The following is a 26,016-nucleotide window of genomic DNA, read 5'->3' as shown; positions in this document are numbered from 1 at the left end:
TGAATGGTTTGTTGTGAAGGCTTACATTCAGTCTTCGTTGTGAAGTGAGCTGTAACTCATTCTTTAGAAGTGAATTTAACTTAGAGCTGCAGGAAAACATGTTTTTCTCTCTCTCTGGTGTCTTTGGTGGTTGAAAGATTCATCGTATGGTCACACGTCCAAGCTGTTAAACATTTGGGAGGCTTGCTAGCAAACATGTCGTATCTATGTTTTTAAATTACAGCCATCTTTAGGAGTGTGTTGTACTCCGTGTTGAAGAATATTAAATAATTCCTTAAAGTTAGTTGGAAACAGAAGGTCCTTATGTGTGACAGGTATACAGCTTTCCCTCCTGCTGTGTCTGAATTTACTCCTGATGAGACAACATGATGTCCCACCTTCTGCTTCTCTGGGATTGTAAAATTCATATATTCTTACTTTTTATGGTCTTTTATAACAGACATGCCGAGAAACTGTTTACCTCTTTACCATTTACATCTTGCACTATAAAGTTTTTGTAGTCCTGAGGATTTTTTTCGAGACTTTTGCAAAGATTTTGGATATATTCGAAATATAATGACCTTGTCTACATAACACACAGTTGGCTAACAAAAAATCTGAGCTTGCCCTTTATTAATCGCCGATAAGTACTGTGTGTTTGCATGGGAACTACAGCACTTCAGCCAGCAGAACCAGCTTCAGCACTGGTTGTGTGGGGAACCCAGATGACATTATTGTGTGGTGTGACCTCCCCAGGCCACATCTTGGGTTTCCCCTCCCTGCATGAAACATCATTATACCTTCTTTATCTCCAACAACCAGACTTGCCACCATTATTACCTCAAAAGCCTTCCTACATGCAATCCCTCCGGTCTGACATCACACAGCTAGTTCTCATGACACTGATCACCTCATTCCCCACGTCACATTACTGCCAGAGGGGCTGGAGATAGGGAACTTTCAGATGGAGAAGAGTGTGCCTTAGGTTTGTGCGTGCAGTACGAGCCCTCAACAAACACTGTGTGTTTCTGTGTAAGCTCTGACTGGGACGACAAATTTCCTTGTAGGCAAGTTATAACAATCTATCACGCGGAGCATTTAAAAGGCTGATTAAACCAGCAAAGTATTTATTGATCTGTTTTGAATTCAGATTTTAAATTTCCATGCATGACGTGAAAGGAAATAGGAACCTGTTGCATTGTTATTTATTCTGATTTAAAACACAGAGACATTTTTACATTTCTCAAAGACTTTTTCTTGTGGGATAAATGCTGTTCGTGCTTTCAAGTCTCACATGCTCTGGACAGTAAAATCAGGCTCGGGTTTGGGGAAAGAAGGAGGTGGAGAGGGAGGGTGGAGGGGCCTTCCTGAGAAGTCAAATGACCTGAAATATGATCACTTTAGCAAACCTCTGAGACAAGATTAAATTCCAGTGTCACACACACTAGGTTGAATTTCTTCAACATGCTGAAAAAAAATTTTTATTATTATTTTAACTCTCCAAACATCTATTCCTTTGCTAAAAGATTTGTGAGGGGGGAACTATTACTTCATAGCTAATTAATTTTCATACAGTGCTCATAAAAGCGCACTGAGACGTTACACTGTGTGTGTGGAAGTAGTCATTTATCATAATTTGTGTTTCTTAGAGTCAGTTATTAATTGGACTTTCTTACATTTAATGCTGTGTTTATTCGGTCGACTGTAGACATCCAGGGACTTTTTTTTAGAGGAATAAAAGTGTGCATGACCGGATCACACTACCTTCTCCATCCCTAGGAAATATGATGTTATGTGATGGGATCACGCGGGAGTCAGTAAATCCGGTAGTCATGCGCTAATCCGGTATTTAAGGTCGTCGGTTCAGTGGTTTTGGGGGGGAAACAGAAGTGGAGTCTTGCGTGGGTGCATGGAAGGTGGAGGTTTACACCCACTCATTTGGCAGAGAAGAAATAACTTCTGATGTGAAGTGATGCAAGTGTATTTTGGGGGAAAATAATTAGTTCAGGTTTGTACTCGAAGTCAGTCAGTAAAAACAGACTCGAAACCAGCCGTGCGTAAAACTTTGGCAGCGACTTTTCTTTTTTGGATAATGTGGCAGTTCTGCTTTTTGGTGATTGTGGGCGCGGTGGTTGTGAGCGCTCAGTTCCCCAGAGAGTGTGTGACTCCAGAGGGTCTCAGGAGTGGACAGTGCTGCCCGTCGCCTTCTGGACTGCCTAATGACCCGTGTGGCTCCAGCACCGGGCGTGGACAGTGTGTGTCGGTGGCGGTGGACACACAGCCGCATGGGCCTCAGTACCCGCACGACGGACGGGATGATCGGGAACGATGGCCCAGCCGTTTTTTCAGCCGTACCTGTCAGTGTAACGGAAACTTCAGTGGTCATAACTGCGGCCGCTGTAAACACGGATTGACCGGGCCCAACTGTGACCAAAGAGTTCCTGTTGGTAAGTGCAAAAAAGCTGCCAAAAATGTACCAATTACGCGCATCTTGGGTATTAAAAACTGATTTCCAATTAGCGCGACCGGTTGAGCTAATATGTTTTTTTTCTCCAATGCTATAATCCTCCAGTGAGAAGAAACGTGATGCAGCTCAGCGCGGAGGAAAAGCGTGCGTTCGTGAACGCATTGGACCAGGCCAAGCGCACGGTGCACCCCGATCTGGTGATCGCAACGCGGCACTATCCGGGCATCTTTGGCCCTGACGGGAACACCACGCAGTTTGAAAACGTCTCCATCTACAATTACTTCGTTTGGTCCCACTATTACTCCGTCAGCAAGACCTTCCTGGGCGCGGGGCAGGCCAGTTTTGGGGGCGTGGATTTTTCGCACGAGGGCCCCGGTTTCCTGACCTGGCACAGGTACCACCTGCTCCAGCTGGAGCGAGACATGCAGGTGAGATAGTGCAGATAATTAGATCTATAACAGCGTACACTGTAGTATTGCGGATGTCATTAGGGTCTTTTTAACTCAAATTTGAAAAAGAAAAAAAAAACTAACTGATTTTGTTGCCTGAGAGTCGCTAATCATCACTTAATTGTTTATCGACATCTTTAATTTACCAGTTTAACACCGACAAATGTCCTTCTTGCCTCCCACCACCCCACCCTCCCCTGCCCGCTTGTTTTGTTTTGTCTAATGCGCTGTAATGGCGAAGAAATCATAATTGACGAAGCAATGTCACACCTTAATAAGCGAGCAGCGCGCAAAATGTGACTTTAACCACTTCAAATTAGAGATTGGATTCGGTCTGCACACCATCCATTTGGAGAAAACAGCACTGAAAGGAGCTTTGTTGAAGAGGCGTTATTAGACTTTAACGATCACGAAAGTGACACGTGGAGAATGTTAATAATCCGCTCCAGGGTCGGTGTTGCATGCATCAGTCGGGTCACAATTAAGGGCAGAGAATGAGGCTGCTGTGTGTGCTGTGTGGGTTTGAACCCTGTCAGTGTTGGACTCCTGCAGAGAAGCTCCTTCCTTATCCTGAGCAAGTTTCTGGTTTAAATTGGGATCCCTAATTAGTGCCTTGTTTTTTGTTGTTCTGTTTTCATCTTCAAATCTGTCACACTGGTGAAGTTTGAGGGAAATAATAATAATAATAATAATAATGGATTGCATTTATATAGCGCTTTTCGGGGCCCTCAAAGCGCTTTACAATTCTACTATTCATTCACTCTCACATTCACACACTGGTGGAGGCTCTTTTTTTCTCCAGTAAGAATTAGAATGAACTGTCTCTGCTTCTTGTCCTGCTGCATTTAAATCATATAGGTAAGAATGCCTGGATTTTATTAGTGTGGTGGGGGGGTTTCTATCTTCAACTCACTCTTTTACCCGACTGGTTTCATATCAGCAAGCATAGACTTTAAAAGTGGGATTTGGTAAGTTTTCCTTTGATAAGCCACCGGAGAAGAAGAATTGAAGGAGGGAATAATTCACAGCCAAGCAGACAGGCTATGTTCCTTTGAGATTCATGAATATTTTGCCCCTATAAATCCTCTATTGAAACATTTTCTTTACCTTTACGCCTTATCTTAAACTACGAGGTTTTGCATTGGAAAGTCATGAAATAAGTCGGAAGCAGAGCAAGAGCGCTGCACTGCAACTTCCTTTCACAAAGTTTCATCATTTCTGAATCCATCGTGACTTTATAGCGCCGTATACATCCCCCCAACTTCTGTCTTCATATAGACGTTCTACATAACTAAAGGGATTAAAAAGACTTCCACTAGAGCTTTCTTTTTTAGCACAATTTATTAAAAATAAACGAAACTTTAAATTAGATCAGAAAGATTGCAATACCGACTCTTCAGACTGAATGCATTTGGTTTGCATCACAGTCAAATACATCCTTATCCATGGCGACACACTCTAACCCAGCCATGCTTTGATTTTATTCATACTCAATACCCAGGACATGCTGCAAAACCCTTCCTTCGCCCTGCCCTACTGGAACTTTGCTATCGGGGGAAACACATGTGACATCTGCACAGATGACCTGATGGGAGCCAGGAGCAATTTTGACATGAACTCTCTGAGTTCTAACTCCATATTCTCCCAGTGGAGAGTCGTCTGTGAGAGCGTGGAGGACTACGACACGCTGGGAACCATCTGCAACAGTGAGGCTGGAGACTGGTGATGTTGCAGTGATCTGTGGGGGGGTTTTGTTTTGGAGTTCTTTTTGAAAATACGGTAATATCCAGGTTGTTTTCCTTTCCCTCCCTCCCTCCAGGCACCGAGTCTTCTCCCATTAGAAGAAACCCGGCAGGAAATGTGAACAGGCCTATGGTCCAGCGTCTCCCGGAGCCCCAGGACGTGGCAGACTGCCTGCAGGTCAACACTTTTGACACGCCGCCATTTTTCTCCACCTCCTCTGAAAGCTTCAGGAACACCATTGAAGGTGAGCGAGCACAAAGATATTTCTGTCTGTCTGTCATACAACTCTTTTGCGTTCACATACACAGCTTTTCGTGCCCTTTCGTGCTATTTTGGCAGGCTACAGCGCCCCCAAGGGGAACTACGACCCTATAGTGAGGAGCCTCCACAACCTGGCTCATTTGTTCCTGAACGGGACAGGAGGACAGACTCACCTCTCCCCGAACGACCCCATCTTCGTCCTGCTCCACACCTTTACCGACGCAATATTTGATGAATGGTTGAGGAGGCACAGCCCAGGTCTTTCAGTAGCATCTGTTTTTAAAAAACGTATTGTCCTTCATAATGGCGCGGTGAGCTTTTGTGCTAATTTAAAGTGCTTCCCGACAGATGCGGCTGTGTACCCAGAACAAGATGCTCCCATCGGTCACAACAGGCGCTACAACATGGTGCCCTTCTGGCCTCCGGTGACCAACTCGGAGATGTTTGTGACCGCCCCTGAAAACCTCGGTTACTCTTACCAAGCCGAATGGCCAGGTACACATTTGACCCGCACGCCTTTAATCTCGCCTTCAGAGAAATGCTCAGATGACCTGTAATCATTGTTTACTCCTGCCTTTCCAGGTGAAAATTTCACCCTGAGCGAAATAATAACCATGGCCATAGTCGCTGCCCTTGTGGTCGTCGCGGTCGTTTTCGCTCTCACCACGTGTGCTGTGCGTGCCCGGTCTCACAGGAAGGAGGGCCACCAGCCTCTGCTCGGGGATCAGTACCAGCGCTACGATGATGAGAAAAGCCAATCTGTTGTATAAACTCTCTCTCACACACACAGACACACACAAGCCCCACTTTAAAGCGCCTCTTTGTCTCACAGTGACACGCTTGTGTGGTTTGTTAAAGTCTGAATCTGTTCTCACTAGAACATAAAATCATCTCTTTTGTTGCTGCATTTGTGCGTCTATATTTACAAATAGTGCAGATGTAAATATTGACTTTTACATTTCCTACTTACTGAAGACTTTTTATAATGAAAAGGCCCTGAAATAGACTTTCACCCCGTCTCTGCCCAGCGTCACCCCTCCAGGACCCTGAATTTGATCAGTGGTTAAAAAAAGGCCTTAAATCAGGAATTGCATATCAAGATCAGCTGACTTCTAAGTTCAGTGTTTGCTGATTCACTTAACAAAAAGGGGGCACGCCTGAAAGGAATGTGCCAGTGAGCGTTTTACATCCATTTAAAGTAATGAAGGAAGTAATACTTCCTGAACATGACTATCGTTTTACTAACTGCATACTCTAAATCATCCCCTGAGTTTATCTGACTTTTTAGGTTCGCTTGGTTTAGCTGCACAATACCAGAAAAGGTATATTTTATCAAAGTGCCCATGCAATTAAGCCATATTACCCACAAGGGGGTGCTGTAGTTTAATTTCTAGAACTCTGCAGGACCTACTGAACGTTCAATAGATAGATATGCTTTTTTATGATGTGTTAAGTTACTGTTTCACCTGACTTGAAATGTTGCTAATAAACGAAGAAGTAGAAGGAAAATAAAGCACAGTGGTGATTTAGATCAAATGTAAAAGAGTGTCAAGAGTCTTTATTTTCTGTCTTTTTAGCTGAAACACATTTTTCATACAATAGTTGAAAAATGTAATTTATACTTTTGTATTTTTACATAAATAATTCTGTTGAACTTAGGGGCTATACATTAAATAGTTTGGCATCTGGGAATCATTTATGCTACTTAAGGGTGTGAACAATGCAGGCCCACGGGAAAATCACAGAATTTGATGTGGAACAAATACAGTGTAGAAAATTGGCATAGATAGCAGTGGGCATGGATTTCAGGCTCATTTGCTGCCCTGCGCCCTCGTGCAGATGGTGTTACGCGATAAGCGGCACTGCCCACGAGGTTAAACACTGTTTGCATTGAGTTTTTTGCAAAGCAGTGAAACAAATGTTTAGACTTTTTGTGAAACGTCTTGAAATGTCATGAAACCATGACGCTTTCTTTCCAGGCTCTTTACACTACCATGACCTGGATGATTGAGAATCTGCGCAGAGACGTATTTAAACTCTTTACTCAAGAAAAAACTAGAAGAAGTTAGCTTCAGCTGCTTCATTATTCACAAAGGGTGTTTAGTTTTTACACCAGATGGCCTTCTTGATAAGAGCCCCAGAGGCCTTGGGTGACACCAGGGATCTTTTGCTTGTTAGCCAAGTGTGTAAACCCCTGTACTATGGAGCCACTAATCCTAATAAGTGCCCTAATATTACAAAGGTTTTAGCATTAAAATAAACTTAATGCTTAAAGTCTCCACAGAGACCCAAGTCTCCTTTGTTGTTGGGTCAGGAAGTCTGACAAATCGAGGGGTACAACATGGACCTACTTGTTGTATTGACCCCTCGTGACAAGGGAGCAGCCTAACAGTAATCTGGCATGGTGTTGTGTGCGTGTGTCGTCCCTGTGTCTGACAAAAACCTTTACACCGAGCAGCAGGTATACCATCGCCTCAACATCCTACACTGTCGCATACATATGACACAAACAATGCTATAACGACCCCCATACACATTGAGGTGGTACTCAATTGTAATGGAAAATGACCAAAACCAAGCAGAGCAAACTCAGGCTGAGTAGTCGCTAACGAAAAGAGGCATTATATTTTCAGGGGGGGCAGTAACCATGCCCTTCACCCCTCTGGACACGCCCCTGCTATAACTTCATTTATCACTTCTAGCAACCGTCTTTTATTACAGTTACAGGACTCTGAAAGCACCAGTTGACTGTGACTAGTTTCCCTTGACAACACGAGCTCAGCTTGTCGGGGGTCACGAGGTGAGAAAATAAAGAGAATTAAAAGACCTTGCAAAAAGTTATTCATAATAAAATTTTAAACAGTCATGCTTATTTTCTTTGTGGGCTTTTGCCACCGCTTTTGAAAAATAATATCCTGGAAACACCTCTGCTTTTTTATTTCTCTCGCTCTCTCGTCTCACCTGTAGGGAGTCTGGTTTCAGAGGAAGCTCCCCCAATGGGAGGGTCCGCGGAGAGCGCGTTGTCGTTAAACTGTCCATTCACGAGCTTAAATGGGAGGTCTGTTGCTGTGGCAGCGGTGAGTTTAGCGTCACAGCGAAGAAGCTGCGATGAGCGCGCGCCTTAAAACTTTTATTAGCATACTTTGACTCCACTCCTCTCTGATTAAAGCTCACGCGAACAGCCCGCCAGGCTGTGGGAATATAACCTCCGTGGTCGCAGATAACTGTCCTGACTGCGTGTGTGACACCCCGCGATGGAGGAGGACAACAGCGTCATGCGAGACTTGAAGGACATAGAGACGAAGTTGGGCCGAAAAGTTCCGGACAGTCTCTTTCGCTCTCTCGCCGGAGGGAAACACGACAAGTCCGCAGCGCCGCATTCAGGGAACTGCAAATGTTGCGCTAACTCTGCGGACATAAAAAGACTGGAAAGCAAAATGATGTTTCTCAAACAAGAGATGGTGAGTGTATTGTCTGAGCTCTATAATAGCTTGCAAACAGTTTAAGTCTTCTCTTTAAAGCTTAGTTTCAGGTGTTGTAAGTAATATTTTAATAATTACTTTCAGATAAATGTGGTGGCATCGTTGTTTACTGCCAGGGTGGTCCTGTTTCTTCTGTTGCGTTCAAGGACCTTACCTAGACACAACAGCATTACCTGAGCTCCAGGTATAACCATTAACTGTGAACGACTGTCACGGGGCAAGGTGACAGCCGTTCACACTGTGCTGCGGGCAGAGGACTGTTTGTGAACTCCCGTCACCTCAGGGCGCTCGCCCCCTCTCCTGTCGTATGATCCAGTCCACTGCAGTTGTGCAGCTGTAATTATCTCCCCATGCTTGCATAGTTTTATCTGCAATCACTCAAATTGTTCTCAAATGTCCCTGGAATGTCCTGCTAGTCTCAAACTCCGACAGAGTCGCAGCAACGCGCCATTTTAAAAAGGTCAAGACTGGTATTAGGAGTCCCGAGCAGATGGTGTGTCATAGCCAGCAGACTGACCCGCTGCCACAGATCTCGCTCTGATAGGATTAGTTTATTAAAGATTACTGTAAGGACAATAGTAGATCTGTAATTGGCTTTTTTTAGACTTAAATTTTTGGTGGCAGTTATTTTGTTATGCAAGCATCCTGTAAAAGGAAAAAAATACTAAATGAATTTATTTTAAATGAAGTGAGTGTAATCCCAACTGTGACTGGTCTCTCATTTCAGCCACTAATCCAATCAGACCACTTCCTGCATGCACACTCACAAGTTTGTGCCAAGAAAGTAGCATTTAGCTTTTCTATTGCATTATTTGCGAGCCCAAACTAATCAAAGGAGCAAATGAACTGTGAACTGCAGTCCCACCAGGTCTGTTTGGGGTTTTGTATCACAAATCATGTTTTGCATCCAGTGCAGACAAAAACTGTGCTGCACTAATTGTGTTTCTGATATTCATTTTGTGATAGAGACCCAGTGGTGCCATCCTATTAACACAACATAGCTGCTTGGCCTATAATTCTGGTGTAACTCCATCTGCTGAGCTTCTGTGTGTGTGTTTGTGCATAAGGCAGGTGGTTATACTTGCAAAACAAACACACCGGCAGCAATGTGAGCCAAATGAAGGGTGGTTACAAATCCACTCTAAAGAAAGGCTGTTGTGTCAAAGCAGCTGTCTGGAACAGTCTACCAACCCTGTCTGCCTTCATCTGCCTCAGAGTGTTTTCACTGTAGCAGGATGTTGCAGCTGCCCCTTTACCAATTTTCATTCAGACCGGGCGTTTGTCACCAAGTAGACGCAGGGGGAATCCCTTTTGAATGACTCCATAGGCAGTTCCATCCACCCTCAATAGCATGGTTTGTCAGGGCAGGAAGTTTAGTCAATGGCCATACTGTGTAAAGTAGGCATCGTTTATCCATTGTCCTGAATAAAAACTGTCTCTTGGCTGTGATTTGACATGCGTACAAGTCGTTTTTCCGGTGTCACATGACCCAACAATGACTGGAGTAGATTGTGTTTTCTCTGACTAATTTATCTGTGGGGGAGAGTACTATTTCTGAGACCAGGAATGATCCTTGAACCTTGATGCTTACAGTAGCAATACTGACACTGCTCGTTTTTAGTTGTTTTCTTGGCTTCCACTTTACTTATGAGCTCTATTTCTTGCACTGTTAGTGGACTTTGACTCTGTCTTTAAATTGTCACGCCACAGCTACTGGCAAGAAGTAGTCCAATGCCTGAATTACGCTTCAGCGCGAAATCTACGCCATAATCTTCCAGACCAGTCGGACTCATTGTGATCTGTGTTGACCGGACATGTAGTTACATTTCTCAGGTCCCTTCAGGTTACCTGGAAGGTTACAACATGAGGTTAAAAGGAGTTTCCAGTTACGACTTCGATTTTCCTCAGAAGTCTATATCTGGCATAACTCATACCTGTCTGTTTATCTACAGATTTAAATAGGGTGCTGGTGTTGCTCACGTGGCTGTTACAGGTTACGTAATTGCTGGGTCATTTGCTCCAGTTCTGTCATTATAAATGCTAAGAAGTACACTTTTCACTACTGTGTTTGTTCTTTTGAATGCATAACTGTTAGGCAATTACAACTAAATAAAATACTCTACAAGCTCCCCTGCAGTGTGCTCAGAACAGTCAGACAGTTGAATCTGGAATACCATCTTTGCTCTGGAGATGATGAGAAAATAGTGGGACCAACAGACAAGTCACACAGTAGAAGAAGAATATACTGGCTGGGGAGAAAATAATTTGGTATGTGAAGCATGATAAGACTTTGCAAATGTCATTTTAAGTCAGCCCACAACTCTTTGTCTCAAGCTGAGCAAAGAGGAAGACTGCTAGAACCCAACTGAGATTTTTATGACCAATGCCGATATCTGCTGATTTAAAAATTTGATCTGTCGGGCACATGAAATGTAAACAGACTTCTCAGACATTTATCATGTGTAGTTATTTATGAATCCTCACTAAGATGATATGACCGCGCGCTTTAAAAATAGTCTTGTTTTGTTGTCACGACAAGTAATGGATAACTCGTTTACCTGACTTTGGTCAGATCAGCTGGTAACTGTTTATGGCGTTTCAAACAAAGGCTCTAAACACTAGTGGCATATTTAAAAAGGGAACTTCTTCCTTTTAGTAACAGAAGTACTTGAACTAAGACAAACAATGTCTTTAAAAAAGATTAAATCAGTTACTAGTAAAATAAAAGTAGGTAAGTTACAGAGGCCTGGATGACCTCCTGTATTCCCCAACCAGTTGTCAAGTCGTTGCTGAGAGTTGCTGGGTGAAATTGGTACTAAAGAGGGTCCTACATCAAAAACCTTTTTGTGATTGCTTCGGTCACTAGCAGATTGCCTGTAGTTTGTATGGAAAATGCCTACATGTCTGCCAACAGCTACCGAATACCCTAGGCACATTTTGCAAGTGTTTGTAGACAAGTTGAAGTTTTTCATACAAACTACAGTGGCCACTGCAATCTGCTAGTGGCCAGAGTAATCACAGGATGGTTTTTCATGCAGCCCTCTATACCTTGTTACAACTAATTTGAGCTTGCAAATGACATCAAGTTCGAGCAATTGCCCACAACCCAACTGGAGATCGTCAACCAGTCTCTAGGCATATGTGAAAGGGTCTAATATTACAAGGTGTAGGTTAATTTTTCTTTCCCCCCTTTAAGTTAAGCTTACCCACTGCTTACATTAGCCATGTATTTAGAGAACAGACATATTGATCTGTTAACCATATTTCCTGAAATGCGAAATGCAGTGACCTTACTTGAATGTTTATTTTTCTCCACAATACAGGCAAATCTGCGAGCCATTGACGTAAAGCTCATGCAGCAGCTTATGTCCATCAACGAGGGCATCGAGTCCATCCGCTGGATGATAGATGACAAAGGAAGCGTCGCCAGCCATGACAGCAGCCTAACCGGCAGCTTATACAGCCTGTCGGACAGCCAGGACGGCGCCTCGCTGCGAGGAAGCTTCAATAGTTTGAATGATGGCAACAGTGACGGCCTGGATGGTCTGTCTGTGGGTAGTTACCTGGACACACTAGCAGAGGACCTCCCGGATGAACCCTCGCCTACGGACCTTGATTGTTTTGTGGATAAAACGGTGATCGACGGCGACGCCTTTGCCAAATCGCCTTTGAAACTCAGGGTGGAGTCGGATGAATACTACTGCTTTGGATAATAATGATAAGCTAAATGTGGCGATTACAGAGGGACTACTGTAATTTGTGAAGAATGGTTTTCAAAAGTATTCTTCACTTTTAAAACAAAATGCTATTTTTTTTTTTCCTCAAATTGTAGCGAGATGTTAGCAAGTCTTACCTGATGACTAATGTTACGTTTTACTTTCCTGACTCTGTCGAATCGACGCGCCTCTTCAAAGCGTTCACGCTTAACATTCATGTCTTAACACTTTAAACGCAGGTTAATTGAAAGGGTGTTTTATCATGATTCAAAGTTCTTGTTTTCAGCTATCCAATACCTCACTGGGTGTATCTGTCACACTTTTTAGCCTAAAGGTATTTTCAAAGGTGGGTGTGGAAAAAGTAGAAACATCAACTGAACAGCCGATTTTCCTCACTATCTGTGGAAAACCCGACTCTGAGTTTGCGTCAGGTCAACCACAATCAGCTGATCCAGACTAGATTGGGATTTAGCAGCCATTTGGAAAATTGGACATTTCATGCTGAGCGATTCTCGAGGTAAAACAGTTTCAAGTGATTAGTCTAAGTGTCACAGCAAGTGCACTTTGCTTCCATGCCAAATCCTGAGCTCCACTGCTGTATGTGTGAAACTTTTAGTTCTGCTTTTTATTGTTTTTGTTTTGTTTACCGACAAGAGTTCCCAAGTCAAACTCTGCTCAGCAGTAGTAGTTAAAGCATGTAGCCTAAAACACAAGAGATTCGTTGCACAGATTCTTGACTGAAAACCAAAGCAGTTTGATTGTCTCATAGATAATTTAGGGCCTGCTTTAACAGCAGATGGGAGGTTTATAAATGATGGACATATGTGGGACACATGTTTTGCTCTGTGGGCAGATTTTAAATTCACTGTTGTTAAAGAACGGTTTAGCGAGAGCGATACACCGCTGTACATACATGTGTTATTTTTAGCTTTAAAGCTCCTGTGTTGACGTATCTGACGTTTGTATTCGCCTGCTTTTTAAAGCAAAAACTGTTTTTTGTTGTTGTTTTGTTTTTGTTTGATTGCTGATGATCTGTTGTGGAAAATGAAATAATATATTGTGATTTTTCTTGCTCATTGTGCTAAGTTGTTTTGTTTTTTCTTTAAGCAAAGAAACTTCTAAGTATGATGCATTCTGAACCTTTAGGTCCCGTTTTTAGAAACAAACCTCATTTTGGGATCCAAATGAGATGGAACGTGAACCTCACAGTGCTCGCCTTTTTTAGCTGATTGAAGTTGAGAATAATCTCTTAATAATGAGGTCAGACTCCGCGGTGCCCCGTGTAATGTGCCGTGGAAAATTACCCTTGTTAATTCACATTGTTAAAAACTCTAAATTGGGCAAATAGCTGTTTATTTGTAACCTTTAAAATATCCAAGCTGTTAACAAAGGAGGAGTGTTTGGAGTCATTTTCTTTGGCTGGCATAAACTAGCGTTATTAAAGATGACAAATCATGCTGCCAGAAACTCACGAGTATCTGTCATCTGGCTGGAATGACTGGACTGCGTCACTTGAGAGTAACTAAGGCAAACAAAGACGAGACAGAGCTATTGCTGAAATGCCAGCCATGCAGAGTCATTGACGGGCTGTTATGTTATTCTCATTTGCAATGCATCGCGCTGGCTCCTTATCTTTCATGTGATAATTGCAGGTCCAGACGAGCTATAGAGGGTAAGTCTTCATGGGAAAGATGAGAACCCTGCTCTCATCGGCCTGCAAATGAATGAGTGGCCTTTGCCCACTGTACTTCAGTAGCTGTTACGCTCGCTTGGAAATGCTGCCTTGCTCCCTTTGTCCACAGAGCTCCATGTGCGCTGTGACGAATGCTGTTTAGGGTGTTTACTAAACAGTGGCAGCAATCTCAAGATTGGACACAAAGGACACTTTTAAGTGTTACATTAGGTCCAGACAGATATAATCACTGCATCCAGGCACAGAGCAGCTTTATTTGGTTTTACGCTGCCTTATCTCTACCACCCAGAGGCTTCGGCGTAGCTAAAGACCCCTGTAAAGCTGAACCGGGCTGATTCCATTAAAACCAAAAGATCCGCGTAAATGACAGCGTGACCTTCATGTCAGCAATTCAATTAAAAACAAAAAAATATTCTCTAAACTTTCCCAAATGTAATGTCCCAAAAAATATATCCATATCCAACAACTGATAGCTCATTACTTGCAGGGAAACTGTTGAGACTAGAGTTAGTGGCCGTGAAAGAATTGGACCTACCGAGCAGGTTCTGTCAGTTTATGCTGAATGAGTCTGAGTCAGAGTGTTGCATGGTACACTACACATGAATGGCAGCTGCCATTTGCCCATTTTCTGTGGTTTTAACAAGTGTACGTTTGCTACGTGAAAGGGACTACCAGTTGATGGAGCTTTTAAGATAAAGACAGCTGCAGTCTTTCAGCGCAGCATGCAAGACTCAAACTTTCATCAAGATTAAACTTGAGCCCATCGTCATACTTCATTTCCTCTTGATGCCAACATGTAATGACATCTTTAGAAATTTAAGCAAGGAATGCTGCTGTCAGTGCTTTATTACAGTCAAGTTTGCAGATTCTCCCATCAGCAGCGACGGCCACACTACTCTGGGGGTGAATGACACCAAGGCTTTGCAGAAAACAAACAAGAGGAAAATCGGCTGCAGTTTCCCGTGTTCGGGGGGGAAAAGTACAAAACAATGATTTATTCATTCCTTCAGTTAGTCCTCCATTACTTCACTTGTGCACATATAATTCCACCGCCGTACAGTCGAGACAGCAGCTTCCAACGGGGATCCATTAGCAAATTAGACACTGGGGTTGGACCTGTGCCACAAGATGAAGGGAAACCAATACTGTCTGGTATCTGGGAAACTGTCACCACGGTACCAAATGAGGATACGGGATATGGGTACTGGAAAGGGGTTCGGGGGGGGGGATCAAAAGAGCCGGAGACGGCACGCACCCCTCAAACGGGAAGCGGCACATACAGGCTAAACATGTCGCCTTATTTTATTCTACTTTAATTAGCTTTTCTCTCTGCGGCTGTTTACTTTGTTTCAGAGTGCTGGAAGTTCTTCTGCAACTTTATATCAACTGGAAAAGTTCTATATGAATAAATATCAGTGCTAAAATAATCTATTTCTTTTATACCAGGATGTAGAATGAATGTGGCTCGGTGGGATGTGCAGTCACACTTGTGGTGGACAGTAGTGCTTTAAGTTATCTTTTCTCTTTTTTTTAGCTCTATTACAATAGCAGGCAAGAGGAGCATCATGCTGGGAAGTAATGAAGCTGTGGAAAAGTTTCTGTAGGAAAAATCACTTAATGAATGTCAAGGTCTGCTGTAATGTTTTCCCTCACATGGCATTTTTTGCAGTGCCGATGGGATGATGGCACGCAGATTCATTCTCGTTAGATTATTTTTTGCTTTAAAGTCAGATAAACTTTAAAGAGAAGGTCTTGAAGGAGCTTCGTTGGCCGTCTGCCACGCTGTGAATCTGTGAATTGTTCTAAAAAGTCTTTGTGAAACTTGGCCACTCTTGGGATCTGCTATGTTCACAGCACAAGATGCTTGAAACTGTTTCCGTCGCTGCAAATAATAGATGTTAACGATGGCTGTCTGCGCCCTCTTAAATTACTCTGCTGGCATTTAGAGAAGTGCCCTTTGGGAGCTTCTGTAAACATCACATAGGAACATCGGAGAAACCCAAATACAGAAATTGGACAGCTTGAGAACTTGTTGCCCTCCAGGCTGGTCAGGCTGCATTCCAGTCATAATTAAGCCAGAGCTGAGTTATGAAACTTGATGCAGAGTGCGCTAAAGCAATAACTCTGATGCAGAGCTGGATTTCTTCCTTTAACAGTCCAAAAAAAGAGCGTTGGCATTGGCAAAGGATGCACGCTAAATACAGGGAGTGCTTGGTTACTTATCAGATGTGCAACTACAAAGATTAGAACAGTAACCCATGAGACCTAATCTGCACTCTGCTGTTCAGGAATCTCACTGGATGTAACAAATTACACCTAATTCACCGTAGTGTTTTACTGGTACAGTGAACCTCAATTTGTTTATTTTTCAACTCAACTCTTTTCTACACTTCTAGTTGCTTTTATAATTTGTTTTTTTTTTACTACTTTAGAGTAAATCTGGTGACGCCATAACTCATTATCTTCAGAAACTCCCACCTGTCAGTCAAACACAGATACTGTAAAACACTGACGTATGTTCTGGGTCCGAAAAATGCCTAAAAAGCTGCATTCTGTCTGAAGGCCGTTAGATTGCGATAGTTGTGGTTTCAGAAAAACGTCCAGTCCTATATTAGTCTATGAGAAATCAGCTTTCTGAATTGACCTCTGGAAACACTTACCTGATGAATTTATGGGCTAACTCATTCACTTTGGGTCGTACTGAATAAAAAAAATTAAGACTTTTTAAAAAATAACTATTGGTCATACTGTGTTTATAAATGGAGGATTATCTGTGATTTGAAACTGCGCATGCCAAAGGATACAGTTTCACAGTCACAAGTGCCCCGCTCATTTCAACACTTCAGAATCAGGTGTCCAAAACCAATAAGAGAAAGTACAATAGCTCCGCCCACTTTTTATGCTGTCTGTGCTTTGATACAATTTAAGTGGACGGGTTGTAAAAATGCTGGGGTGGGGGGATAAATTGGCTCTTGTTGCCAAAGCAGTTGTTTGCACTAGGTAGTATGTGCATGTTTATCTTTGCTGTAAAGTTTGATATTTTAACATGAGCGTCTATGGGGAGTGACTCACTTTAGAAGCTGTCCTCAAGTGGCCATTTGAGGAACTGCAGTTGTTGGCTTCAGATTTTTAAGTTGATTTAAACTGAAATTGAAACTGATAAGATTTATTCATTTATATTTCTAATCAGTAGTATATCATTAAAAAGTACAAAATGCTACTTTCAGCAGCTGGTCCCGATCAGCACAGTGGAAAGCTCCACATGCTTGGTTAGAGAGACTTGTTAATCTATTTTTTTTACACTGGATGCCCTCCCGATGCAGTTCCAGATGGATTTATGTCTCCGTCTGAGATTGAAGTGGGAATCTCTGAAAACTTTTGCAACCAGCACATCTACAAGCCTAAAATTATAAAATACTCTACCAGTAAAATTAGCCTAAGTCATTGAAAGCTAACATAGTGTAGACCCAAAACATAAAAACTCCCTAGTTCGAGATGAGGAGGAGATGCAAATTTCTTGGAGGGTTGTATCAGGAAGGGCATCCCACCTAAAGATTTGCCAAATCAAATATGCAGATTCATCTGGTGGCATGACCCATTATGAATAAGAGAGCAGCTAAAAGAAAGATTAAGTTTAAATCTTAGCCTAAACTGACATTGACTTAGTCTGAATTAAGGATCATGCCTCATTCAATTTAAAATACATTAATACCCCTAACAATCAAGCCTGACTCTATACTTCCTGCATGATCTCACAGCTTATTGGATTAGACTTAGATGGCTAATAGTAGTATCTCACAACCAAGCCAAATCTGTTAAAAGTTGAGGTTTCTAACTGATTTTGCACATCTTTTATTAACACCTATAGTAGCTACTAACAACTGCTCCTGATAACGGAAAATGAAAATAGCTGAAAACTAGCTAAAAGAACCAGAATCATTGGTTTTTGAATGTTGTTATACTGACTCATACTGGTTGTGAAAGAATTCCTTTTTTTTTTTACACAGGCACAAACTGGTAGAACCAGTTTTACTCTATGACCACCTCTAATGTCAACATGTCTCAACTGTTGAGGATGTATTCCACTGAATGAAATCCTTTCTTTTGTACTGGGAACTGAGGATTGGCTAATTAGTCATCAGTAACCACAAAATTGTAACCTTTATCCCGCTGACTGATTCACCTGCATTTTACTCACGACATCTTAAGTGCTATATAAAATACGTCACATAAAAACAACCACCCCTCTTCTTTTTTCTGTGGTTTAGTTATTTCTTTCTGTATTCTCTCTACCCAGCCTGTTCTTTGCCTTCATTACTCCTTTTGTCTTACGATATGTGGGGTTGCCCAGTGACTGCCTGGCTGCGGTTGATGCATTTTTGGATGGGGTGCCTTTTCCTGACCGCTCGGCAGCAGCCTGAGCCGTTGAGCCAGCTGAGATTAAACAGCAGCTAAATAAGCCGGGAACCTTCGGCAGATAGAGAGAACAGAACAAAACAAGCGTCTATCCCATTTGATCTCCCCTTTTTTCACTCCCCTTTTGCTCTTTCTATCCAGGCCAGGAAGCCTTTCCGTGACTATATTAGGAATCAAAGAGACTTGTACAGAAGGCACTGACCCCGTCAGAGTGTTTGAACTTTTGCTTTGCTCTCCCGATAGCGAGCTCGTGAGTCACGGAGGAGACTGAAAGAAAAAATATGTGGTATTCATTTTTGCTTTGAAGTTTACAGAAGTCGTAGCATTTCTCATTACTTCGGTCTATTTTGCCTTTGAGATAAACCTCAGCCAGTCAGCGTGTTTGATTTGTAATGTGAACAAAGTAGCCGTGCAGCTGAAAACAGACACAAACAGACTACACTGAGTTATTCCCACATTAATTATTTCCTCGCTGGGTCGAACTAGCGCCAATAAGGAGCTCTCCTAGCGACAGGCCAAAGAGGTCAAGAATCTTTTCAAGTGTTTCCTGGCAACAAGATGACCCTGCGCTGGGGAATACCATCGTTGTAGGCAAGCGTAGTTTGTTTTGTTTTTCCCCAAAATGACAGATTCGTGATTCAACAGACGCTCATTGAGCTAAATGAGGGCAGCTCGGGGTCGGCAGGAAAGCGTTACAATTGATTGACCATTGAGGTCAGGAAACCTTTATCTGATGACTTAATGATGACCTATCACCAGTATATTCACTCATCTGCTGTTTTTGATCTTTTCCCTAGTTCTGCCCATGTGAGTGCTCTTCTGTCATCATTTCTGCACATGTTACACCAGATACTGCAGCTTTCTTGTCACTGTTGGATCTGTGCTCCCCTATAAACCGTCATCCTTCATGCAAAAGAGATGTGATCCTCTTGGGAAAGTACAAATTCTGCTCAATGTCCTGCAAGGAGGGATTCTCCCATGGTCTTTGCGGAGATGCTGTAGTCGCCGCTGTGATCTGGAGTCGTGTTATAAAATTAGACAGTAAAAGAAAACAATCGTATCGCCATTTCTTCTGAAACTATACAACATCAGATATGTTGTAATGTTTGTGGCTCATCTTCGTGCATTCGTAGCTGTCATCTGCTTTTTTGTATCACATCAAATCTGCCTGTTTCTGCTCCTTCTCAGTCTTTCTAACAAATCCACACTGACAGACACACAATGCCGTTAGTGTCCCACCTCTCTGGAGGGCCATCCAAGTTCAAACCACCAAATTTGCCACTAAAAGCTTCCTCTGCACTGCAAAGCTGGTGTAACGGGACCATGAAGGTTTCACTCAAGTGCTTTGGTTTAAGAGGTAAAAGACCTCTAATATCCAAAGAGGGATCAGGGTGCAAACCGGCAAGGTTTCCTTGGCACCCTCTTAAAGCCCCCTCATTCAAATACACAGCTTCAATGAAAACACAGGGTCATTTCTCCTAGAGGAGGATTTGGATGCTCTCCACTGTTGAGATGTAATTTTGGTAGATTCAAATTACCCACAAGTTTGCATGCCAAGGAGAAGCAGATTTAGGGACTGTGGAAATCTGGAGAAGAGTCGGTTTCCTCGGCATGACTTTTTGATTTTGACCAAAATTGTAGCCTTCCAAAATATCTCTTTCTACATTTGTCATCACCTAAAACATCACAAGCATGGTCTGATATGTTCTGAGCTATAGCAGAGATTGTACAAAATTGAATGGTCTGGAGAAAGAGAGATGAAGCGGTGGCACTGGGACGGGATTATTATGCATATCCATCCATCATCTTACTATAATATAGAAAATGAGCTGACCAACTAAAACACAATTTAGAGTCCTGCAAATACCTCCATCTACATACGAGCGGAAAGGGGTTTTCACCCACTGCAGTCCTCCAAAATTTCAATTGCACATCACTTTAAATGGCTGAACTATGCATTAGTCGAATGCTAATTGGTTGATGGGAAGGAAGGAAAGGAAAAAACAAAACCAAAGGCAGACGTTGCAGTGAACACTTTTCTGTTTCGCTTCAGGTCTTTGTGCATTATAACGTCACTCTTTTCCACGGCTGGCTGACGGACCAATAACAGCACAGGTGAGAGTGGCCCACAGACCGGTTGTACCACATACTTTGTACACTGCCTGCAAGGACAGCGGAGCTCTCTCCGTCCCTGGACTCCCACTGCATACAGGCTCTCGCTGTTGAACCATAAATTCCACTTAAAACTGGCACACAGTTACAACTTGGGCCCTGAAGGTTCTTATCTATACCAGGGGACATCATGTTGCTTGGCAACCACCTAATGGGCATAAAATAGATTTTATGCTCTTGTAAGACCTTGTAAAATCATTATATCCATTTATTTTCATGACATGTAATTTATATCCACAAATCTTACATTTTACATGATATATTATGATGTCATCACGTTGCCACACGTGGGTGGGTGTTGGTAGTTACAGACCAAACATTATTGTAATATGTTGATGTACTAGTGTTAATAATTATTAGTAGGCAACACTTGCTATTGAGCACTTGAAATACTAATCGACTAAGCCAATCAGTCATATTTTATGTACAAATGAGTAAACACATGTAAGCAATGTCCAATTGGACAGCTAGACTGGTGCAATCCATCATGACATTCAGTAAAGACACGTGGACGTGATAAATAGCTTCATATGAAACATACACAGTACCGGTTGGGATAATGTTTAACTTTGTCCTTTAAACTATACTTTTTTATGAATGTTTACTTAGTTTTTGATATGTGGACTATTTAGTTTAATCCATTTAAATCAACATCTCTGGTGTATTAAACTCTTTTCACAGAGCTGAAAGAGGACAAAGAATTAAACTACATCAATAGCACACAATGGATTGTGGTTTTTACTGCTGCTGACTGAGTAAACAAGAGCAAGCAAGCCTTGGTACTTGTATACTTTGCAGTATTATTAAATGACCATTAGTGATGATATTGTATATAAGATCCACTGCAATCTGTTTCATAAAACTGAAGCGTGTCATTTAATTAGAAAAATATAAAAGGGAAAAAAACACCCCCAATTAATTTTAGTAAAGTTACGAACTGGTCAATGTGTTTAACCTGAAAGTATAAAAAGTGGGTTAAAAAAAACTTTTCTTTATTAATAATACTGTACTTGTGTTTTCTGGCATTCCTCTCCACACATTCAGCTGCTGAAAACTGACACTGCTGAAAATAGGCCATGCTTTTGTCTCTGATTACTCCTTCATTCAGCCTCCCAGCCCCCATGTACATACCCTATGGGGATAGCCACCTGTCTCAGCTGACTCCTGGGATGCCTCTTTGGCCTTACAGACAGCCCCATTGTGCTGGGGTGGGGTGAGTGGGGCTAAAGCCTCTTAGCCGGCTGTTACTGATAGGACTCAGGAGACTTCTGCTGTCTGGGAAGGTTTACAGAAGTGACAAAGACTAACAGGGTTCACTTCCTGTATTTTTTGTTGTCATTACTGATTTCAGGTTTGCATTCATGGGTTTGCTCAAATGAAGGATTAGGGTTAATCCATATAGTCAATAGTGCAGTACAGACCAGCTGAGATGACACCAGCTTTAAAATACAATATGGTGACTGGAGAGAGCAAAAGCTGACCTGACAGTGTTCAGGCTGCTGGTTGCATTAATGATTTCCTCTGTGCTGGATCATCGTGTGAATCACTGCTGCGCGGCGCGTTGACAGCTTGTCCGCTTATGTAGATAGATGACCAGATAGTGTGCTCCTGCCTGATGTAGCCACACAGGTGAGGATGTTGTACTTTCTGCTCGGAGACTAATGAAGACTAATGATCTTGCACATTGCTGATAGGGTAAAAGCGCTGGAAAAGCAAGTCAGATTTCCTCGACTGAAAAACTATCGAGCTGTAAAATATCCTGCTAATGGCCACTCAGGAACACCTCTTCAGATATTTATACTTATACATGAAAAAAGTGCCAACCTTCTACATTATTGAGGTGTTTGGTATCACATGAGTAATATGGTAGTATAGTTAATTTTCTTCTACTTGCAAGCTCTTCATTAGAATAAATTCATGGGGAATCTCTGCAGCTTGGCAAGCAATGCAACATAGCATGGATTCCACTGCAGCCCACTTCTGAAAACAGAGGGATGATAGATGTGTGGCTGCAAGCCTTTCACACAGGCATCCTCTTTTGTTGTACAGATGTTGACATTCCAGCTTCAGGAAACATTTTACAGCAGTGTAAATGTTTGCTGTGGGATTTTTGCTTATAATAGTGCTTTTTTTAGCTCTACGTTGTGGCATCAAGTTGTTTAGACTTCTGTGATACTGATGTGGTTAGATAAGTAGCACACGGAGTTGCTGATTAGTTTCAGCTGCTTTGCTGTTAATTAAATGAACAACCCCCAAAACAGGAGTGCTGTAAGACGTGGAGGCCACTGACATTTTGTGGAGCCTGGTTAGCATTTGTCATAGAATACCAGAACTCTGTGCTTTTCGCAGATAAGAGCAGGTTCATCTTGAGCACATGTGGCAGACGTGAAATGGTCTGGAGAAGGCGTGGAGTCATACTTGTTACTGTTCAGGATGACCAGTTAGGTGGTTGGTCAGGGATGGTCTGGGGAGCCATATCCGTGGAGGAACATATAGACCTCTACCAGCTTGGCAACTGAACCGTGATTGGCATTAGGTATCGGAATCAAATCCTTGGACCCATTGTCAGATCCTACGCTGGTGCACTGGGTTGAGCTCAGTGATGACCAGATCCAGATCTGGACCACCATCCTTCATCTCATTAAAAGCATGCTCCGACATTGTCAGACGTGTACATATCTGTGGGGGTCATACAAACTACTGAGTACCATTATGAGTTGCTGCAATGAAATTTCAGAGAAAATGTACTAGCCTGCCGCATCATTATTTTTGCTTTAATTTTCAGGGTGTCTTTGAATTCAGCCTTCTATAGGTTTCATTTCCGTGACATCCTTTAGTTCAGCGGTCCCCAACCCCATCGTTTGGTACTGGGCCGCGAGAGTTATAGTTCAGGTGTGAAATTTATGGTTTTCAGGGTTTTTATCGTTATTTTTTTATCGTCATTAACTCGGTTTCCCTGGGTCTTTTCCAGTGTGTTATGAATAAATCCACGACACCTTAAAGGCCGGTCCGTGAAAATATTGTCGGACATAAACCGGTCTGTGCCGCAAAAAAGGTTGGGGACGGCTGCTTTAGTTCGTAAAACAATGCCCCTTCCATATCAGCATGATTTGTTTCCCCCCCCCCCCCCCCCCCCCCCCCATTAAGATCTGATGAGTTCTATAAGTGTTCCTTTTATTTTTGCAGCAGTATTTAGTGTTGCAGTACTGCCTGCACATACTAAAGATAAGAGCCCGAAGCTTCAGACTGCTCTAAAGCTTCTTTGTACTCTTGGCTCAGTATCATGTCTGTAAGATCAGATATCTTTAATATGGCCAACTGAGGGAAACAGCACTGTCTGTGAACACAGACACCACATGCTGTGTAAACCCTCTATTTATAAGAGGCAAGAAAGCTGACTTAAAGGAGGATTGGCATTAAAGGCGGAGGAGCCAAAACACCTTGTTTAGGGAGAATGGATGAATTGAGGGGGCTGTATCAAGCTGTTCTAGTAGAGTCCAGAATATAATCCCAGGAGTCCACCTTAAAGCAGAATAACTCAAGAATGATGTGTTGTCGAGAATCTGCAGCTCATCTCCAAATAAAGTCTGTAAGAACACTTTGTTTCTTCACACACACCGTATCAATAATGAATGTCAACCCTCCTACCAATGAAATCTGTCAAGTCATGAGAAAGTGCCCCTTAATGGTCTTATGTGTTTGCACGGCCCTGCAGCCATGTCTGTTGGCAGCTCGTTTTGTGCGCCTGTCAACAAACAGAAATGTGCTGACTCTGTGACGAGCACGACAGGAACAACACCGACTGGGCCAACGTGTGCCTTTATTCCGAAAAGCCATTAACTAGATCCTCGGAGCGAGGCGGAAACTTAGCCAAAAATGAATCAGATTTCACTGGAATAATAATAAACAGTGATGAACGGGTAGCGCCTCTGTCGTTTAGTTTGCCTGCAGGACTCTCCGCGTATCAGAAGAGCATAAATCTGTTCACCTGACTGCAAGCAACAAGTTCACGCAGGTCTGATGGAAAGGGTTTTTTTTGTCCTTCTTCCTTTTGAATTCCCTGCAGCTTCAGTGAGATGAAATCCTCGCAGGCAGATGACACTTTCTGTCTGACATTTTCTCAGGCATGTGTTCAGCGGATCTGCCACTAAATAAATAAGCTCTGAGAGCCTCGTAAGTAGCTGTAGGGCAGTTATTGTAACAGGCAGCTATTTAACGTTTAACATTAGCATTCAGGGCTTTGCAGCATGCCTTTTTTTCTGAAGGAGTCCTCTTCACGGATAAGAACAACAAATGTTCATCTATTATATATATATTTCACCTAGTGTCATCGCCTTTCTGGGCACACACACGCACAGTTTCCTGGTTCACACGTCTTTAAGAGCGGTTAAAAATATTTCCCTCCTGAGGAGCCTTTGCAGAACCAGACTAAAGAACGTGCTCTTATCTTTAGAGGTGTCGCAACTTTGTAACCCACGTCGCCCCCTTTCTTTCTTTATCATCAGCGTGACAGCCAGACAGACTCTCGCCATCAGTGCAGTCCAACCGCAGGTGAACCTTTGGCTGTTCCCTCGCATTCCCATGATGGGATTTTTCACAATGATTAGAGGACATGGTTACACTCATTTTAAGCTTGAAATCTGCTACGGAAGTCAAAACCGGCAGAACTATCTGACATCTGTGGTGGGTGGGTAGGTGGGTGGATGGATGGATGAGGGGATATAAGGCGCAGTGGCAACAAATTTTTAAACAGTTCAACCAAGTCATGAACTGCAGTGATTCATTCACCTGGTTAGGGACATGTAAACATGCTTTAAAGCACTACAGAGGCCTTCTTTCAGCACGCTGTGGTCTCATTTGGAGCCAAGTGGAAGTGCTCGCCTCTTCGCCCTGCGGGGCATCCTCGTAAATCAAGCAGAAGAGCTGGTTTTTAAGTGCAGCAGCAGCCACAGCAGCAAAGGCCATAGAGCTGCTTAAGTTATTGTTGCTCTTTGACAAAATACAGAGGAAAGATGTTGTTCCAGGTCACCTTTGGAATTTGAGCTGCATTTCCACGTTTGTTTCTTTCCTTATGTTGCGCAATACTTTCGAAAGCATCGTTCCAACGATGATAGTGAAATAAGACGACAAACTTTTCATTCAATTCACAGTTCACAGAACATTTGGGGCTTTCTTCACTTTTTCTTTTTCTTACTTAAATATCTCCAAAATTCCAACATTATATCTCACCAGTATTTTCCAGCATCTCCAGCGCAAACACTGCAAACTTACATCATCAGCCTTGAAGCTATGACCTGCTCTGTGACTCTACAAAGGCTGTATTTTATGACTTTATTAACCTTTTACAACAGTACAACGACAATTGAAGGTTAAGGGGAGATAATAGACGTGTGATGCAAGTAATGAATTGGTAACCTTCCAGATAAAAATAAAGATTTCTGTGGTTGATAGCTCCAGATGGGTTGTGTTGCCCTCCACCAAACTTTCCAGTTCACAACCATTGCAGCCCAGTTTTAAATAGCTGTTATAGCCTGAAGGACTAACAACAATGCCTCTAAATAATGTCATCTTCACGATTGTAAAGGCATATCGACGTGAATCCAAAGTTAGGCGAGCAAGTTGAAGCCTGAGCGGGATT

The 26,016-nt window shown here is 42.6% G+C and overlaps 2 protein-coding genes across 2 annotated transcripts; both read left to right on the top strand.

Moving 5' to 3' along the window:
• Positions 1-1,423: 1,423 nt before the first annotated feature.
• On the top strand, positions 1,424-6,442 carry LOC146675134 (5,6-dihydroxyindole-2-carboxylic acid oxidase-like). The gene is made up of 7 exons (XM_085400204.1): positions 1,424-2,426; positions 2,552-2,874; positions 4,397-4,601; positions 4,715-4,882; positions 4,978-5,157; positions 5,248-5,394; positions 5,482-6,442. The coding sequence occupies exons 1-7, from the start codon at positions 2,072-2,074 to the stop codon at positions 5,667-5,669; spliced, it is 1,566 nt and encodes a 521-aa protein (XP_085256330.1). The 5' UTR covers positions 1,424-2,071; the 3' UTR covers positions 5,670-6,442.
• A 1,170-nt stretch (positions 6,443-7,612) lies between these two features.
• Positions 7,613-13,169, top strand: lurap1l (leucine rich adaptor protein 1 like). Its single transcript, XM_085400206.1, has 4 exons — positions 7,613-7,699; positions 7,867-7,976; positions 8,069-8,360; positions 11,705-13,169. Exons 3-4 carry the CDS (start codon positions 8,154-8,156, stop codon positions 12,092-12,094), a joined length of 597 nt encoding a protein of 198 aa, XP_085256332.1. The 5' UTR covers positions 7,613-7,699; positions 7,867-7,976; positions 8,069-8,153; the 3' UTR covers positions 12,095-13,169.
• Positions 13,170-26,016: the final 12,847 nt, after the last annotated feature.

Source organism: Rhamphochromis longiceps, linkage group LG3 (assembly GCF_057381845.1).
Source record: "Rhamphochromis longiceps isolate RC_006_pf linkage group LG3, R_longiceps_female_GT1.1, whole genome shotgun sequence".
In the NCBI taxonomy this organism is placed as follows: Eukaryota; Metazoa; Chordata; class Actinopteri; order Cichliformes; family Cichlidae; genus Rhamphochromis; species Rhamphochromis longiceps.
This window is presented reverse-complemented; position numbering and strand designations above follow the sequence as displayed.

Excerpts from the sequence above, each read along its gene's own strand:
- LOC146675134 (XM_085400204.1), top strand. The coding sequence starts at position 2,072 with ATGTGGCAGTTCTGCTTTTTGGTGATTGTGGGCGCGGTGGTTGTGAGC. Across the intron at positions 4,883-4,977 it reads CTTCAGGAACACCATTGAAG|GCTACAGCGCCCCCAAGGGG; the intron begins GTGAGCGAGCAC and ends CTATTTTGGCAG. Across the intron at positions 5,395-5,481 it reads TTACCAAGCCGAATGGCCAG|GTGAAAATTTCACCCTGAGC; the intron begins GTACACATTTGA and ends CTGCCTTTCCAG.
- lurap1l (XM_085400206.1), top strand. The coding sequence starts at position 8,154 with ATGGAGGAGGACAACAGCGTCATGCGAGACTTGAAGGACATAGAGACG. Across the intron at positions 8,361-11,704 it reads TGTTTCTCAAACAAGAGATG|GCAAATCTGCGAGCCATTGA; the intron begins GTGAGTGTATTG and ends TCCACAATACAG.